Here is a 15,145-nt window from a genome sequence, read left to right as displayed (position 1 = left end):
GGATGTCTTTCAGCTAACTTTCTGATGCATTATGTATATGACTTATTTCTACAAACCATCTCCCAGAGTGGATCTTTAAAGAAAATAGTATTTTTCTTAAGATAAGGACATAAGGACAGCGATGTGTTCTCTTTAAAATAAATGTAACTATCTGTTAGACAATAGTATTTTTCTATATGATATGAAATTCATGGGTATAGTAATCCACCTAGCAGAATACTCATATATCTCATGCACCCACTATGTGCAAGATAGAGTAGTGGAACTTGGAGACACAAGAGTCTCTGTCATTCTTTTAATAAGGTGTAATAGCTGAGCTGGAGAGACGTGGTGGGATGCAACAGCAGTTAATATATTGACAAAGGTTGAACTAACAGTTAAGATAACAAGCCAGGAACCTCTGTTTTTATGCCACGCAATTGTACATTCTCATTGCCCCTGACTGTATGCCTCCCTTTGTATCTTAGAAGCATAGGTGCTATTTCAGACCAGGTTGCTTGTAATGAGAGATTTGATGTATGACTTTTTTTTTTTTTTGAGACCGAGGTGTCACTCTATCACCCAAGTTGGAGTGCACATGGCTCACTGCGGTCTCAAACTCCTGGGCTCGAGCAATCCTCACCTTAGCCTTCTGAGTAGCTGGGACCACAGGCATATGCCACCTCTCCTGGCTAATTTTTTACTTTTTTGTATCAATGAGGTATTGCTATGTTGCCCAGGCTGGTCTTGAACTCCTGGGCTTAAAGAATTCTCCTGTGTTGGCCTTCCAAAGCTGAGATTATAGGCGTGAACCGCCGTGTTGGTGCAATGTTTGACTTTTAAAGGGTTCACATGGGATTAAATGCTTGGCTAATGTGACCCAGCTGACTTCTTATCAAGTTGTAAAAATTGCAAATCAGTATATACTACATGTGATATGATAACTTTGTCACATGTAAATGTTTACTACATAATGTTTTTAAGTAAAAGAGAGAAATGGGCCTGTTATTCTAGTGCTTTGGAAAACTGAGGCAGGAAGATCACGTGAGGCCAGAAGTTTGAGGCTGCAGTGAGCTATTATCATGCTACTGTACTCCAGCCTGGGCAAGAGAGTGAGACCCTTTCACACACAAAAAAGAGAAATCTCTTCTTGAATAAAAGTCATCTTTAGTTGAAAAATACGTCAAAACAAGGATAAAATATGAGCCCACTAAAACGTATTCATTAGCTGCCTTCTGCAGATACTTGATGAAATGATTTTTTACTCATTTCCTCTTGTTATTCCTTAATAGAGTAGTTCACATACCAAAATGTGTCAATTCTGTTTAAATTATACTATAATTACCATTAGAATATATTATAAAGATTTCTCAGCAGTTGGCAGTTGCCTGTTGGTTAATACTTGCTATTACCAAATTTCTAAATCCCACAAAAAAGTGAAGGTTGCTTTAAGAGTTAATTGTTATAGATCTTATAACTTGAGGAGGATAACCGGAACCTAAATTCTGGTTTTGGAGGGATTCGCTCCTCTGCAGGACAGTATTGTATAAGTGGGTGACTAACACAAAAAAATGATTTGTCATCAGTCAGTTAACACTTTTATTTCTTTCCTTATTTTTAGCCTGAGCCTCCAACAACAAATAAATGGCAGCTGGACAACTGGCTGACCAAAGTCAGCCAGCCAGCTGCGCCACTGGAGGGTCCTGGCAGCACAGAGCCCCCACAGCGGCGCCCAGAGAGTAAGGGCAGCAGCGACGGTGCCACGAGTCAGGAGCGTTCTGAATCCAAAGATCCTCCCCTGAAAAGCTCCAGCAAAGCCCCCCGGGCCCCACCCGAAGCCCCCCACCCCAGAAAGAGGAGCTGTCAGAAGTCCCCAGCACAGCAGGAACCCCCACAGAGGCAAACTGTTGGAACCAAACAACCCAAAAAACCTGTCAAGGCCTCTGCCCGGGCAGATTCACGGGCCAGCCTGCAGGTGGAAAGGGAGGCGGGACTTCTTCCCTACGGCTCCAGAGACCAGACTTCCAAAGACAAGCCCAAGGTGAAGACGAAAGGACGGCCCCGGGCCGCAGCAAGCAAAGAGCCCAAGCCAGCAGTGCCCCCCTCCAGTGAGAAGAAGAAGCACAAGAGCTCCCTCCCTGCCCCCTCTAAGGCTCCCTCAGGCCCAGAACCCACGAAGGACAATGTGGGGGACAGGAGCCCTGAGCACTTTGCTCTTGTTCCCCTGACTCAGAGCCAGGCCCCGCTCCACAGTGGCAGCGGCAGCAGGACTAGTGGCTGCCGCCAAGCCGTGGTGGTCCAGGAGGACAGCCGCAAAGACAGACTCCCATTGCCTTTGAGAGACACCAAGCTGCTGTCACCACTAAGGGACACTCCTCCCCCACAAAGCTTGATGGTGAAGATCACCCTAGACCTGCTCTCTCGGATACCCCAGCCTCCCGGAAAGGGGAGCCACCAGAGGAAAGCAGAGGATAAACAGCCGCCCGCAGGGAAGAAGCACAGTTCTGAGAAGAGGAGCTCAGACAGCTCAAGCAAATTGGCCAAAAAGAGAAAGGTGAGTTCTGGGGAGACTGCCCTGACTCCAGTGTGGACCATCTTTGCTGTTGGCCTGATGGTATCTTTGATCCGCCTTTGATTTAGGCCCAGTTGAGTTGTCTCACAATTCTTTGCTTTGATTTGCTGTAGCCTTTGTGCCTTCTACCAGTGTTACCTGTCTGGACTTTGCTTCTCATTCTGCATATGGGCATTAATACGTGTTGTGTCCCTCCATCAGTCTTGCTAGTTTAAAACAGGTGAGGCAGTCATTAAAAACGATAGCTTCTTTTAGGATAATGTAGCATCTAAGGCTGCCCCCACCCCCCCTCTTTTTTTTTTTTTTTTTTTAAGGCAAGGTCTTGCTCTGTTGCCCAGGCTGGAGTGGTGTGATCTTGGCTCACTTCAGCCTCTTATCTCTGGGGTGGAATGATCCTCCTACCTAAGCCTCCTGAGTAGCTGGGACCACAGGGGTGTGCTACCACGCCTGGCTAATTTTTGTATTTTTTTGTAGAGGTGGAATTTCACCATGTTGGCCAGGCTGCTCTTGAACTCCTGAGCTCAAGTTATCCACTCGCCTCTGCCCAAGTGATGGGACTATAGGCATGAGACACGATGCCCAGCCTCATTTTCATTTATTCTTATAACTGGCATTTACCACCTGGCCCATTAGGTTTTGTCCATTAGGTTAGAAATTGAGATATTATATTAATTGAAATGTTAATTCATATTCTGAATTATTAAAAGAACTGCTCTGTACAAATTTTACTCTCGTAGTAGGATCTTTTACACCAATATCACATCCATATTTTAACACATGACCATATACCTCATTACAGTTACTAACATATGGTTAGTGTCTCATTGAGTAATATAGGCTGATAATGGCACATTGCAAAGTGTTGACCACATCATTTTATTTATTATAATTTTGGAAGATTCTTTTGGATACAGAATGGCCAGAGTAAAAAAAAAAAAAATTGCTGCATTATTTAAGATTGTCTGTTACTTGAACATGCTACTATTTTAGACAGTCTCCTTTTATTTTGAATCATTGAGCTCTTGTTCTATTTGTTGCTTTTTCATCATGATGAAAGATTAGTGAGCTTTTCTCCAGTAGCATTCCCAAGCCAACTTGCCCAAGTATCAGAGACAAAGACACAAGAAGGGCCAACCTTCTCCTGCTGAGAAGGAAATAAAATTTTTGACACTCTTGTAAGTACATGAAAAACTTCTTACTCAGCTGTGGAAGTTGAGCTAAGAATAACAAAGGGAAAAAAGATTGTGAAGCCTGCTGTCATGTCTGAGATTTGACTGATGAATCCACTGGGTTAAAAATATAACCCAACTTTACCGAATAGTAAAGGGCGACTGCTTTCTTCAGAACCTCCTCGCAGCAGACTAGAGGATGTGTATTGCCACCACGTTTGCAGCAGGCAAGTTGAGTGGGATGGTATCCGTGCTAATGAGTGCGAACAGGGCATATTTTCATGCCAGAAACTTCTTTAAACTTTTTATATGGGATGGATTAGGGTGTGTGTGTGTGTTTGTGTGTGTGTGTGTGTGTGTGTATGTGTGTGTGAGTGAAAGGTACAAAACTTTATGGAGAAAATTGTGATGGACCTGGTTAGGAAAAAGATAACCTGCATCTGATAAGACCTGAGAAAACTTCAGGAACACACTCATGTAGCTCCCTGTCCTGGTAAATCTCTCACTTGTCTCCCAGCTGCTGTGGTCTTGTGTGGTCTCCAGTGCTGACCGTCTGCATTAGCTGGGGTGGGGACAGGTGTTCACTTCTGAAAGGATTACTTACCAGGTGGAAATGTTAGAACCTGGAGGATCCCCCAGAGAGCTCAGTCTAGTTCATACCCCAGTGCAAATCTAGAAGTGTTGCTTGAGGTCCTAGAAAGGGAAACTTCCAGCTCTCTCTGTTGACTGTGGGCACTGTGCCCTCTAAAAGCCATTCCCAGGTTTTGGCTGAGCACCTCTTGGGCAGCTCATTTATCTTTCTGTTTAGAGCATGAAGAAATAGTGATCCCTTCATCTTAATCGAGTGCATGATTTCTTCAAAAGGCTGTCGAACTGCTGAGAGATCTGACCTGGGAACAGTCTGCCTCTTTGGTACCCTCAGTATTGATGTCTGACCCACTGGTTCCAAACTCTGGCTACACATTACAGCCACCTGGGAGCCTTTAGCACTGATGACGGGAATCCCCAACCCCCACTGGTATTTAAAAAATTCCTTTGGTAATCCTAGTGCCTATCAGGGCTGGGAACCACTGAAGCAGAGCCGTACTACAGGGCCCAAGAGCGTACAAAGCTAGTTATTTGGATCCAAAATTGGTCAAGTGTGCAGTGTTTAGACATCATGATCTAGGCAAACAGAATTCCTGGCCTGAAATATGTCACTAGTTACAAACATTAGAAGCTTTCAGGTAAATAAATATAAAGAAACAGTCAACTGTATTCTTCTTCTTCAGAGAATCGCGTGTCGTTTGGTTTAACTTCCTGCTGGATTCCAGGTGGGAGATGAGTGTATTAATCTCATTATTTATTGTAGAAGACAGGTTGTCCCCCCTTCCTCATTAGTGCCCTGACTGCTTATTCGGGGTTCTCTGCCCCTGGCCCTCTGACTAGCATGGTTGCTCCAGCAGGCACCAGTGTGTGGGCCTGCTCTCCATGGCAGAGACAGGGCTGTCAAGTTTGGGTACTGCTAACATTTGGATAATGAGGATATTTTTCATTTTCTTCATTTTAAATGTGAACATTAGAAAAAGCTCTGTGAGCATATAGTCAGAGCAACAGAAGAACATGCTTGATCCCTCACATTAGTGGAATTTAGTGTTTTTATTTAAAGGCCTGTTAGAGTCTGTCCCTCTCTAGGCACAAAGTTTAGCAAATATTTTCTTTCAGAATATTTACAGATCCTTGAATCCACTTCAGACTTAAAAGTGTATGAAGATGATCACAAAGAGTTAATGGTGGCTAACAGCTGTGATGAAGTCATTAGACACGGCACCTATAGAAATGCACATGCATTTTTTTTACTACTCTACAGCCATGGGTAAGGAACAATGCATGAGGAAGAGTAGAGAAAACTGTGAGGGTAAATATGCATGACCTCATGTCGTGTTCTTTACATAAACTACTGACTTTCATCAGTCTGATTACAGTTTAGATTTTCTAATACCAACTTATGTTTTCTTTTAAAAAATTTTTATTTTTAGCTTAGAGACTATTCTGTTAATTCATCTACTTATTTTTTAGAGACAGGGTCTCGCTCTGTTGCCCAGGCTGGAATGCAGTGGCATAGCTCACCAACCTCAAACTCCTGGGCTCAGGTGTCCCTCCTGCCTCAGCCTCCTTAGTAGCTTGGACTACAGGCACATGCCACTGTACCCAGCTAATTTCTTTTTATTTTTTGTAGAGACAGAGTTTCACTTTGTTGCCCAGGCTGGTCTTGAACTTGGGACCTCTAGCAACCCTACCTCTGCCTCCCAAAGCAGTGGAGGTACTGGTTGAGGGCAGTTGTCTGGCTCATTGGTGTTTTGAACAAAGAATTGGACAAAATGCACAAAAAACCAAGGCAGTGAAAACAGATTTATTTTAAATGAAAGTATGCTCCACAGGGTGGGAGCTGGCTGGAGCAAGAGGCTCAGAAACACTGGTTCTTCTGGGGTTTGTATGCCCTCTAGAGGTGTCCCATTGGTTCACTCTAGTGGCCCACAACTGGTCTGATTGGTTGTAGGGGGGACCAATCAGAGTTACTTTCATTTTCCAGCTACCACACAGAAAAAGGAGGGGTTGAAAAGGGAGTAGCCTCTGATATCCAGTCAGTGTAGGTGAGCCTAAGGTTCCCTGCCTCCAGACCCTATTCTCCTGCCTCACTGGGGTTGCAGGCATGAGCCACCATGCCTGGCCTATATTTTCTTCTTTAGAATTCTTAAACCAAGCTTAATTTTTTCCAGATTTGGAAGAAAAGTTGAACTCAAGAACTACAATATATATATACAGTAATATGCAACCAGGCCAGTGCAATTGGGAGCCTTCTAAAAATGTACCTAGCTGGGCACAGTGGCTCACATTTGTAATCCCAGCCCTTTGAGAGGCTGAGGTGGGTGGATTGTTTGAGCCCAGGAGTTCAAGACCAGCCTGGGCAACTCTGTGAGACCCCATCTCGGGGGTGGGGGGGGGAATTTTTTTTTTTTATTTTAATTAGCCAGGCGCAATGGTGCATGCCTGAGGTCCCAGCTACTCGGGAAGCTGTGGTGGGAGGATCACTTGAGCCCAGGAGTTAAAGGCTGCAGTGAGCTGTGATTGAGTCACTGCACTCCAGTATGGGCAACAGAGTAAGACCCTGTCTCTGAAAAAAGAAAAATAAACACCTAATGTGCATAGAGCTACATGTGTGAGCCTTGCATTGGTCTAGGAATTCATGGAGAGAATTCCTCACTTCATTCAGTCATCTTATAGATTCCTTTCAAATGAAGGATAGTCTGTCTTAATTGTCATTTGGATGAATAACTGAATAAGGAGGTGCATTCATTCAAGTCTTTCTTTTCCTTTTTCTAAATAATTGCTTTGCCGACCAAGACACTTTAACTTTTTTGGGAAAGACGTTCCAGTGCTATCGTGTATGTGTTTTGAGGAGTGAGGAAGGGAAGTTATGATGTGTAGGAGGAAAATGCAGCTTTATTGCAGGGAGTGATTGGTTCAGTCCTTCCCTTCCATCCAAGATCTGACTGTCTTTTCTTGGTTTATTGCTCCAGATCAGCACCCCTGGTTATCTTTCAAAATGAAAGCTCATCCCTTCTGCTTGACTAAGGCCATTTACATCTAAATTTCTCCAGGCCTGTTAGTTACCTTGAGGAGAACACCACAGCCATATGCATGTGATAACTTAGGCTGTTCTGAATCATCCGTTCCCTCACCAAAGAGAAAAGTGGATGAATTTCCCTTTTCTGTAGCACTCATCCCAGTGAACACAACCTGTTTGCACAGCAAGTCCCTGGGCCTGATCTTGGTGCAAACTTAAATTGATGTCCCTTGTGTCTTTTTCGTATTGAATCTCCTTCCGAGGTGAATCACAGGGAAGTCCCTGAATTTCCCCAAAGACTGCTTCTCCAGTTTTCTGTGTTCCATGTGCTACCAAGCTCATTTGCTTCCCTTTGGAAGAAGATAATAGAGCCTTAGAATTTAGGTGTGGAAAGAACCTTAGTGGTCCCTTGATCAGCTGCCACCTTTTATAGATGAGATCCAGAAAGGCACTAACATGGCTTGGCTGCTGAGTAAAAATAGATCTGCAGCTCAGGGATGCTGTCTCCTCTCAGTCCAGTGATCTTTCCTCTTTTTCACACGTGTTTCTGCGTACAAGTGTCTGTCGGGAGGATTCTCGAGGCGCACAAGGTCAGCGTACTGGCTCTGACGCTGCCGGTGAATAAGGCCGGTACCACGTCAGCCCTGGCTTGGTTCCTCCATGGCCCCCACCGTTGCCACTCAGTACCACACACATTCCTACTCCACTTTAGCTCCTTCTGCAGATGCTCCCATCTTCCTCCAAAGCCAAGCTCCTGGTTAACTACATCTTTCCATCTGCTAGAATCTCTGTGGCCCCAAATAAGTGTCAGTTCTGGAAAAAGCCACCTTTTCCCTGCTTCCTCCAAGTGTCTGCTGGGTGAGCCAGCTGCAGGGCAGCGCGGCCCGCCGAGAGGCTTTCCCTGACGGAAACTGACTCTGCCCCTTGCAAGCCCATGTCTTCCTTTTATGGCCTTCACTCTTGCCCTGTGCTCCACTGTGGGTGGAGCAGTATCTGGCAGATGATCAGGGCTGCCTGACCCAACAGGTTAAGAAAAGCAAACAAGTCTGTGAGGACCAATTCGTCAGCCGGCAGCCTCCCTTTGTGGAAGGTGAGGCACCGTCCTTGAGACACTTAACCTAGTAGAAAACGAATTTCTGAAACCCATACCTTAAGCCAGATTCCATGAAGGGGGGGTGTGGGGGTGACCTGGGGGATAAACCACAGGGCAAAGGGACTTCTTTTTCCTTCTGAAGAGAGAGTATCACTCTCATCTGAATGGCTTCTTGACCTAGAAAAATCTAAAGAACACCGTGCCTCCTGTTTTTTGGCAGGTCTTGTTCTTGGAATTTTGGTCTGCATTTCCGCTCACCCAGTATTGCATGGCTCCCAGGTTAATGACCCTTTCCTACATCCATCCACTTAAAGTTGTAGTGCAGTCCTGCATCCAGTGACCTCAGCTGTGTCCCTGAGCTATTAAGCTGAATTTCTGTGCCACTGACAACTACCAAGTGCCTACTCTGGGGAAGCCTCTGTGACTGTTCCAGAGAGAAGATGACAAAGTTCCAAGTGCATAGTGTACCAAAAAATACTAACCTCCTGCCCACTGGCTTGAGTTCAACAGTTAAGCAAAATCAATAGAAGGGGATTTTTGCTTTAAAGTTTGATGGCTTGCTCTCTACCAGCTTATAGAATAGTATCTGCTTCTAGACCGTTAAATATCAATATAAAGCATATTATTCCAGTAAGTGCCAATGCAGTTGTTAGATGCTGGCGCTGAAGTTAGTGCTTGCTGGTTTCTCTCTTGTTGGCTGTCTACTTGAGTCACTGATTGGCACAGCCAGAGCTATAACCAGTCTGTGAGGATTGATTTGCCCTAACTTGTATCTTCATATGTGGTTTATAAGGTCTGCCAGATTGGCTTACAGTCACAACCAGCATGTCCTAAGCAAAATGAAACGATATGAACAAAAATCAGCTCTCATTCCACTGCTAGACTTTGGTATTTTCTTTAAGAAGTAGCCTTGGCCGGGCGCGGTGGCTCAAGCCTGTAATCCCAGCACTTTGGGAGGCCGAGACGGGCGGATCACGAGGTCAGGAGATCAAGACCATCCTGGCTAACACGGTGAAACCCCGTCTCGACTAAAAATACAAAAAACTAGCCGGGCGAGGTGGCGGGTGCCTGTAGTCCCAGCTACTCGGGAGGCTGAGGCAGGAGAATGGCGTGAACCCGGGAGGCGGAGTTTGCAGTGAGCTGAGATCCGGCCACCGCACTCCAGCCTGGGTGACAGAGCAAGACTCCGTCTCAAAAAAAAAAAAAGAAGTAGCCTTGTTAAATGCTTAGTTTTGCCTTGGGGGGCCTTAATGTGTCATTAACTGCCTGGAAATACCTTTCATTGAAAACAGTATATTTTACTACCTCATGTTCAATTTAGTATCCATCTGTATATTTTAGCAAATTTTGACTTTTCAAGGTTTCTATCTTGTAATGTTTCTTGGGCCGGCTATACTTCCTTTCATCTAAAACTCACTACAGTTCACTGGGCCGTTTGGTAATAGGGTAACCTGGGCATAATTAGGTGCTTGATTGACAAAGGAGTTACCAGTACCAGAAGTCAGTTTCTATTTTAACCCCATCATTTCCAATTGATTCTTTTTCTCTCCACCATTATTCACTGTCTCTCAAGTGTTGCCACTGTGAGTTGTTGAACGGAGGTTTGTATGCTGTGCAGAGCCCTGTCGCAATGTCCCAGCAAGCTGCTTTTGGTGTGTGGCAGCACCTTGAACCTCTAAACTGTGCTCCGGGATCTGCTGTAAGTCCATACTTGCAGGAGAAACAGCTGTGTAGAGTTTCCTATTGCATTTCATTTGTGGGTTTAGAACTCGGTTACTCATTTCATATATTATCTCCTTTTTCAGTCCTTCAAGGTACATTTTTCCAACTTCTCTAATGAATGATTACATTTCTGAGTAGCTGATCTGTTTTTATCTTATCTAAGCAATATATTTATAATTTTTTCTTTGCATTGGCTAATCTGATTAGTAGTTCAGAATTCGTAGTTCAGAACCCAATTTGCAGATTATCTATAGCAAACTCTGAAGAACTGTGCTGTCAAGTAGAAATACAGTATAAGCCACATATGTAATTTAAACTTTTCTAATACCACACTAAAAACTGTAAAAAGGGGAGGAAATGGAAAATTAGTAAAAAAAAAAAAAAAAAATTTCTTTTTGAGACAGAGTCTCATTCTGATGCCCAGGCTGGAGTGTAGTGGCGCAATCTCAGCTCACTGCAACCTCCACCTCCTGGGTTCTAGTGATTCTTGTGCCTCAGCTTCCTGACTACCTGGGACTATAGGCGCCCACCACCACACTCGGCTAATTTTTGTATTTTTAGTAGAGATGGAGTTTCACCATGTTGGCCAGACTGGTCTTGAACTCCTGAGCTCAAGTCATCCATCCACCTTGGCCTCCCAAAGTGCTGGGATTACAGGCATGAGCCACCACACCCAACCTAACATTGTAATAATTATAACTAATCTAGTATACCTAAAAGATTATTAATCGACTCCCAAAATATGTATGTCTGTTATATATCAATAAAAAAATCACTTAACATAAAAATATTACATTCCCCTTTTTGTATTAACACCATTCAAGTTCAGGTGCTCCCTAGATCTAGCTGTGGCTGCCAGATGGTAGCGTACAGGACAGTGAGAACTGATAGCCTTCCGAGGATACAAGCCTTCACTTGGCCTTAATTTCTTTCTTCCTCCTGTATTTTCCCTTCTTAACGTTTTTACTTGTGCACATACTGCAAGATTAAAAACAGGTGTCATTGTAAGCTACTCTGAAAGAAGCCGTTTTGAAACAAGACACTGCATAAATGAATAAAAGTGTTTTTTCCAAAGGAGTCTCTGAAGGGCTGGATGGATGTGCAAATGCGGGCACATTAATTTGTAGGATGCCAGGAGAAGGGAATTTTTTTTTTTCTGTTTTCTATTATTTTGTGTGGAGCCAGACTGCTTCTTGGTGTCTGGGCAGATTTTGAGCCTACACATCTTAAATTATTCATTTTTCTTAAACTCAGGAGGAGAGGAAGACATAGTGGTGAAAATTGGGGCCTCCCGCAGTTAATTTGAAGATTATTATTATTTTTTTTTTTAAGAGAGGATTTCAGGTTTGTTAGGGATTGTCCTAAATTGACTGGCGTCCCAGATTTCTAACTTGGTGACCTGACGCTTGGGAGGTTTGGCTCTAAATACACGTGAGAATTAACTGAAGGGCCTCACCCACCACTTACCTGCCACCTGCTAGACTGTGTGGGCTTCCTCCTGAACCCAGAGCCATGGGAAGGAGGCTGGCAGGGAGTCTGCACATCAGACTCCTTAGAAAGCTGGTGTATGTGCTAACAAGTGAGGCACGAGAATACCAGAGAGACTTTCGTCATGAAGAGTTCTGTGTTGTTTTAATGATTAAATGTATTTAGCGCTTTACTTGGTATAAATGGATGCTTTGGAGGTACTTAAATTCTTTTTTCTTTTTTTTTTTAAACCCTACTTTCAAGGTAACAAGTTAGAGATACTTAAATTCAGTAGTGACAGATTCCCTTTTCCTTACTTCCACTAAAATATTTACAGTCTTTTCACATTTTTTTTTGGAAAATAGAAACATGCTTCTGTATATGGAGAGATATAAAGACAGTATTAAAAAAGTTGTATCAGTGGAGGGAAAAAAATGTTAGCTGGAATCCCAGAGCAACTATTTCTATTGTTGTTGTGTATCTTTGTGGTCCTTTCTATAAAATACACAGGGGATTTTGTAGATGGTTTCCTTTCAACATTATACTTATTTTTCAGTAGAAAATAAAGTAAGCTTTAAGTAGTCCATTTTGAATTTTATACAAACAATAAACTAGTGGATGTAAGTGGATGGTTCTTTTGAAAGAAGTTGAGGGAAACCTCATAAAAAAATCATCTCTGTATTATTTGATGTAAATATGCATGTTTCATGGATTCTTTTCTATTTAGAAAAACATCAGTGGTCTATTGAAGTCTACTTGCCTGGATTGTCTGTTACTTTAGACATCTTCCTTTTCCTGCATGGGAGGAATGGTTTTTCTTTATGCAAAAAAAATCTGTCTCGATAGAAATCACGTCAAATCTACATTGTCCCCTGCCAACTCCCCATCACACTCACACACACACAGACACCCATGGTAAGTACTAATAGGGTTGCTGTGCATACAGAAATGTCTCCAGAGATTAATTTACCCTCTTTGCCTTTTCTATCTTTTCTTTTCTGTTTTGTCTATACTATTATGTTGGTAATAATTTGCTTTGCTGATTATACTGTAATAACAGGGTGAAGCAGAAAGAGACTGTGATAACAAGAAAATCAGACTGGAGAAGGAAATCAAATCACAGTCGTCTTCATCTTCATCTTCATCCTCCCACAAAGAATCTTCTAAAGCAAAGTGAGTATAGAGATTAGCAGCCACCTCATCTCTACGCAGATCAACACTTCTTGGGTCTTGACAGAGCAAAGACATTTTTCTTCTGCAGTAGAATCAGTGGATTAATAAAGTCAAGCTCATTTGGACAATGTATTAAGTTTGTTTTTGTTTCTTGCATCTTTGAGGACCTTACAGGAATTAACAATTCATGTGGCAGCAAATTTGGATTTATCAGAAACATTTTCACTATGGGTAATTTCTTTAGACATCTGGATTTTTTTTCCCCTAAGGGAAAGAAAGAAAGGTGCCATTATTTCTACTTTGCAGAATTGGAAACAAAGACACAGAGAAAATGACTTGTCCAAAGTCAAATAATTCTTACTGAGTGTTGGAGCCAGCATTTGGACTCTGGGAGCCTGTGTTCAGTGCTCCTTCTTGTAGAGATGACTAAGAATCTTTCGGGCAACTCAGTGTCTGTTGCTGGGAAGAGGGGTGGCAGGTGAGAGGTGGGAGTGCCAGGAAGATGTAAATATAACAAGCAACTATTATTTACTCTGATTTACTCAAGAAATTGCTTCAAAAAATGTCTTGGCACAAACAAGTGCATAGTGTCACCGTGTGGGAACTGACAGAGATGAGGAAGGCTCAGATGTGGAGGGTGCGGCTCCACTCACCTTCTCGTCAGGGAAAGGCACGGGTTGGGAAGCAGCTGAAGCAAGCGTTTGGAGTGATTGGGGAAAGTCAGGACCATTGACAGACTCTGCAAGCTTAGAAATTATACAGCTTCATTTATCACTAATGGGTAGGGCTAGATTTTTGAAAGGCCTCAAAAAGTCCCAGAAGTTTGGCCTGTTTACAACTGGTACAACTTTGTGATACCCTAATCTTTTGTGCCAGCAGCCAGTTTGTAACTAAACAAGGAAGCCAAGTGATGTGTGCTTTGCCTCCCCTTAGTTTTACATGATGTTTCACTCCAGGCCCTCCAGGCCCTCCTCAGAGTCCTCAAAGAAGGAAATGCTCCCCCCGCCACCTGTGTCCTCGTCCTCCCAGAAGCCAGCCAAGCCTGCATATAAGAGGTCAAAGCGGGAAGCAGACCCCTGTGGCCAGGACCCTCCCAAAAGTGCCAGCAGTACCAAGAGCAACCACAAAGACTCTTCCACTCCCAAGCACAGGAGAGTAGAGGGGAAGGGCTCCAGAAGCTCCTCGGAGCACAAGGTGAGCAGCGGCAGCAGCCATTGTGTAAGGTGGGATGCACTGCTGTACCTTTACGTTCCCAAAGAAGACGAGTTCCTAATGATGGCACTTCACAACTGTCCATTGCTTTTAATAAGGCAATTGTTTGTGTTTAAAATGCTAGTTTTTGGAGGGAAAGTGAAAGGTAGTTAATAATACACAAAGATTTAGGTGTCAGTTTATTATTATTATAGTGATTTCAGAGGTGAAAAATCAAAATAGATTTTTGTGCTAGTTTTTGATTGGGTGTTTTACAGTAAGAAATAGTTCCCCTGTGTAGTTGTGCTTTGAATATTTGATCTCAGATACTTTCATTCTAGGTTATAATGGGGAAAAAATTATCTACTTTCTCAAATAAAAGTTCCTCTCTTCCTGTTAATCTGGGTGGAGCGAGGTGGTGTGTTTGGATTGACTAAGAGAAAATGTTATGTGTGGCTTTGTGAGTTCTCTGATCTCTTGGACATTCTGGAACCACTGCTTCAGTTGAATCTGTAGCTGAGGAAGTGTTTAACCAGGGTCGATTGTGCATTGTTTGATTTACTCTTTTTTGAAACTACTCTTTTGGGCTATTTAAGAGGGATGGTACTTTTAGGACAGTGGTCTTCAATGTTAGAGTGTAATCTGTATACTGATTTTATTTTTTTGAAGGGTTCTTCCGGAGATACTGCAAATCCTTTTCCAGTGCCTTCTTTGCCAAATGGTAACTCTAAACCAGGGAAGCCTCAAGTGAAGTTTGACAAGTAAGACTTCAGATGCTTGCTTCTTGTTCTTTTTTGTTTGTTTTCAATTTTTTTTTTTTTTTCAAAGATGGAGTCTCGCTCTGTCACTCAGGCTGGAGTGTAGTGGCACGATCTCGGCTCACTGCAACCTCCACCTCCCAGGTTCAAGTGATTCTCCTGCTTTAGCCTCCTAAGTAGTTGGGACTACAGGCATGAGCCATCATGCCTGGCTAACTTTTTTTGTATTTTTAGTAGAGACGGGGTTTTACCATGTTGGTCAGGCTGGTCTCGAACTCCTGACCTCAAATGATCCGCCTGCCTCGGCCTCCCAAAGTGCTGGGATTACAAGCATGAGCCACTGCACCCAGCCACTTACTGCTCTTTCTTCCTCCATTTTCTCCTCCCCTCCTTATTTCCACTTCTCCTTCTTTG

At 43.3% G+C, this 15,145-nt stretch overlaps 1 protein-coding gene across 8 annotated transcripts in view; it reads left to right on the top strand.

Moving 5' to 3' along the window:
• The window catches only part of AFF1 (AF4/FMR2 family member 1), a 214,738-nt gene that overhangs the window by 185,210 nt on the left and 14,383 nt on the right, over positions 1–15,145 (top strand). For all 8 annotated transcript variants that reach the window (XM_033214150.1, XM_033214147.1, XM_033214149.1 and 5 more), the window contains 4 exons: positions 1,601–2,533; positions 12,670–12,782; positions 13,739–13,976; positions 14,643–14,734. In XM_033214150.1, coding sequence (XP_033070041.1) covers positions 1,601–2,533; positions 12,670–12,782; positions 13,739–13,976; positions 14,643–14,734 — 1,376 coding nt within the window. The remainder of the gene's footprint in view (positions 1–1,600; positions 2,534–12,669; positions 12,783–13,738; positions 13,977–14,642; positions 14,735–15,145) is intronic.

The sequence above is a fragment of the Trachypithecus francoisi genome, unplaced genomic scaffold, assembly GCF_009764315.1.
Source record: "Trachypithecus francoisi isolate TF-2019V2 unplaced genomic scaffold, Tfra_2.0 Lachesis_group1, whole genome shotgun sequence".
NCBI lineage: Eukaryota > Metazoa > Chordata > Mammalia > Primates > Cercopithecidae > Trachypithecus > Trachypithecus francoisi.
This window is presented reverse-complemented; position numbering and strand designations above follow the sequence as displayed.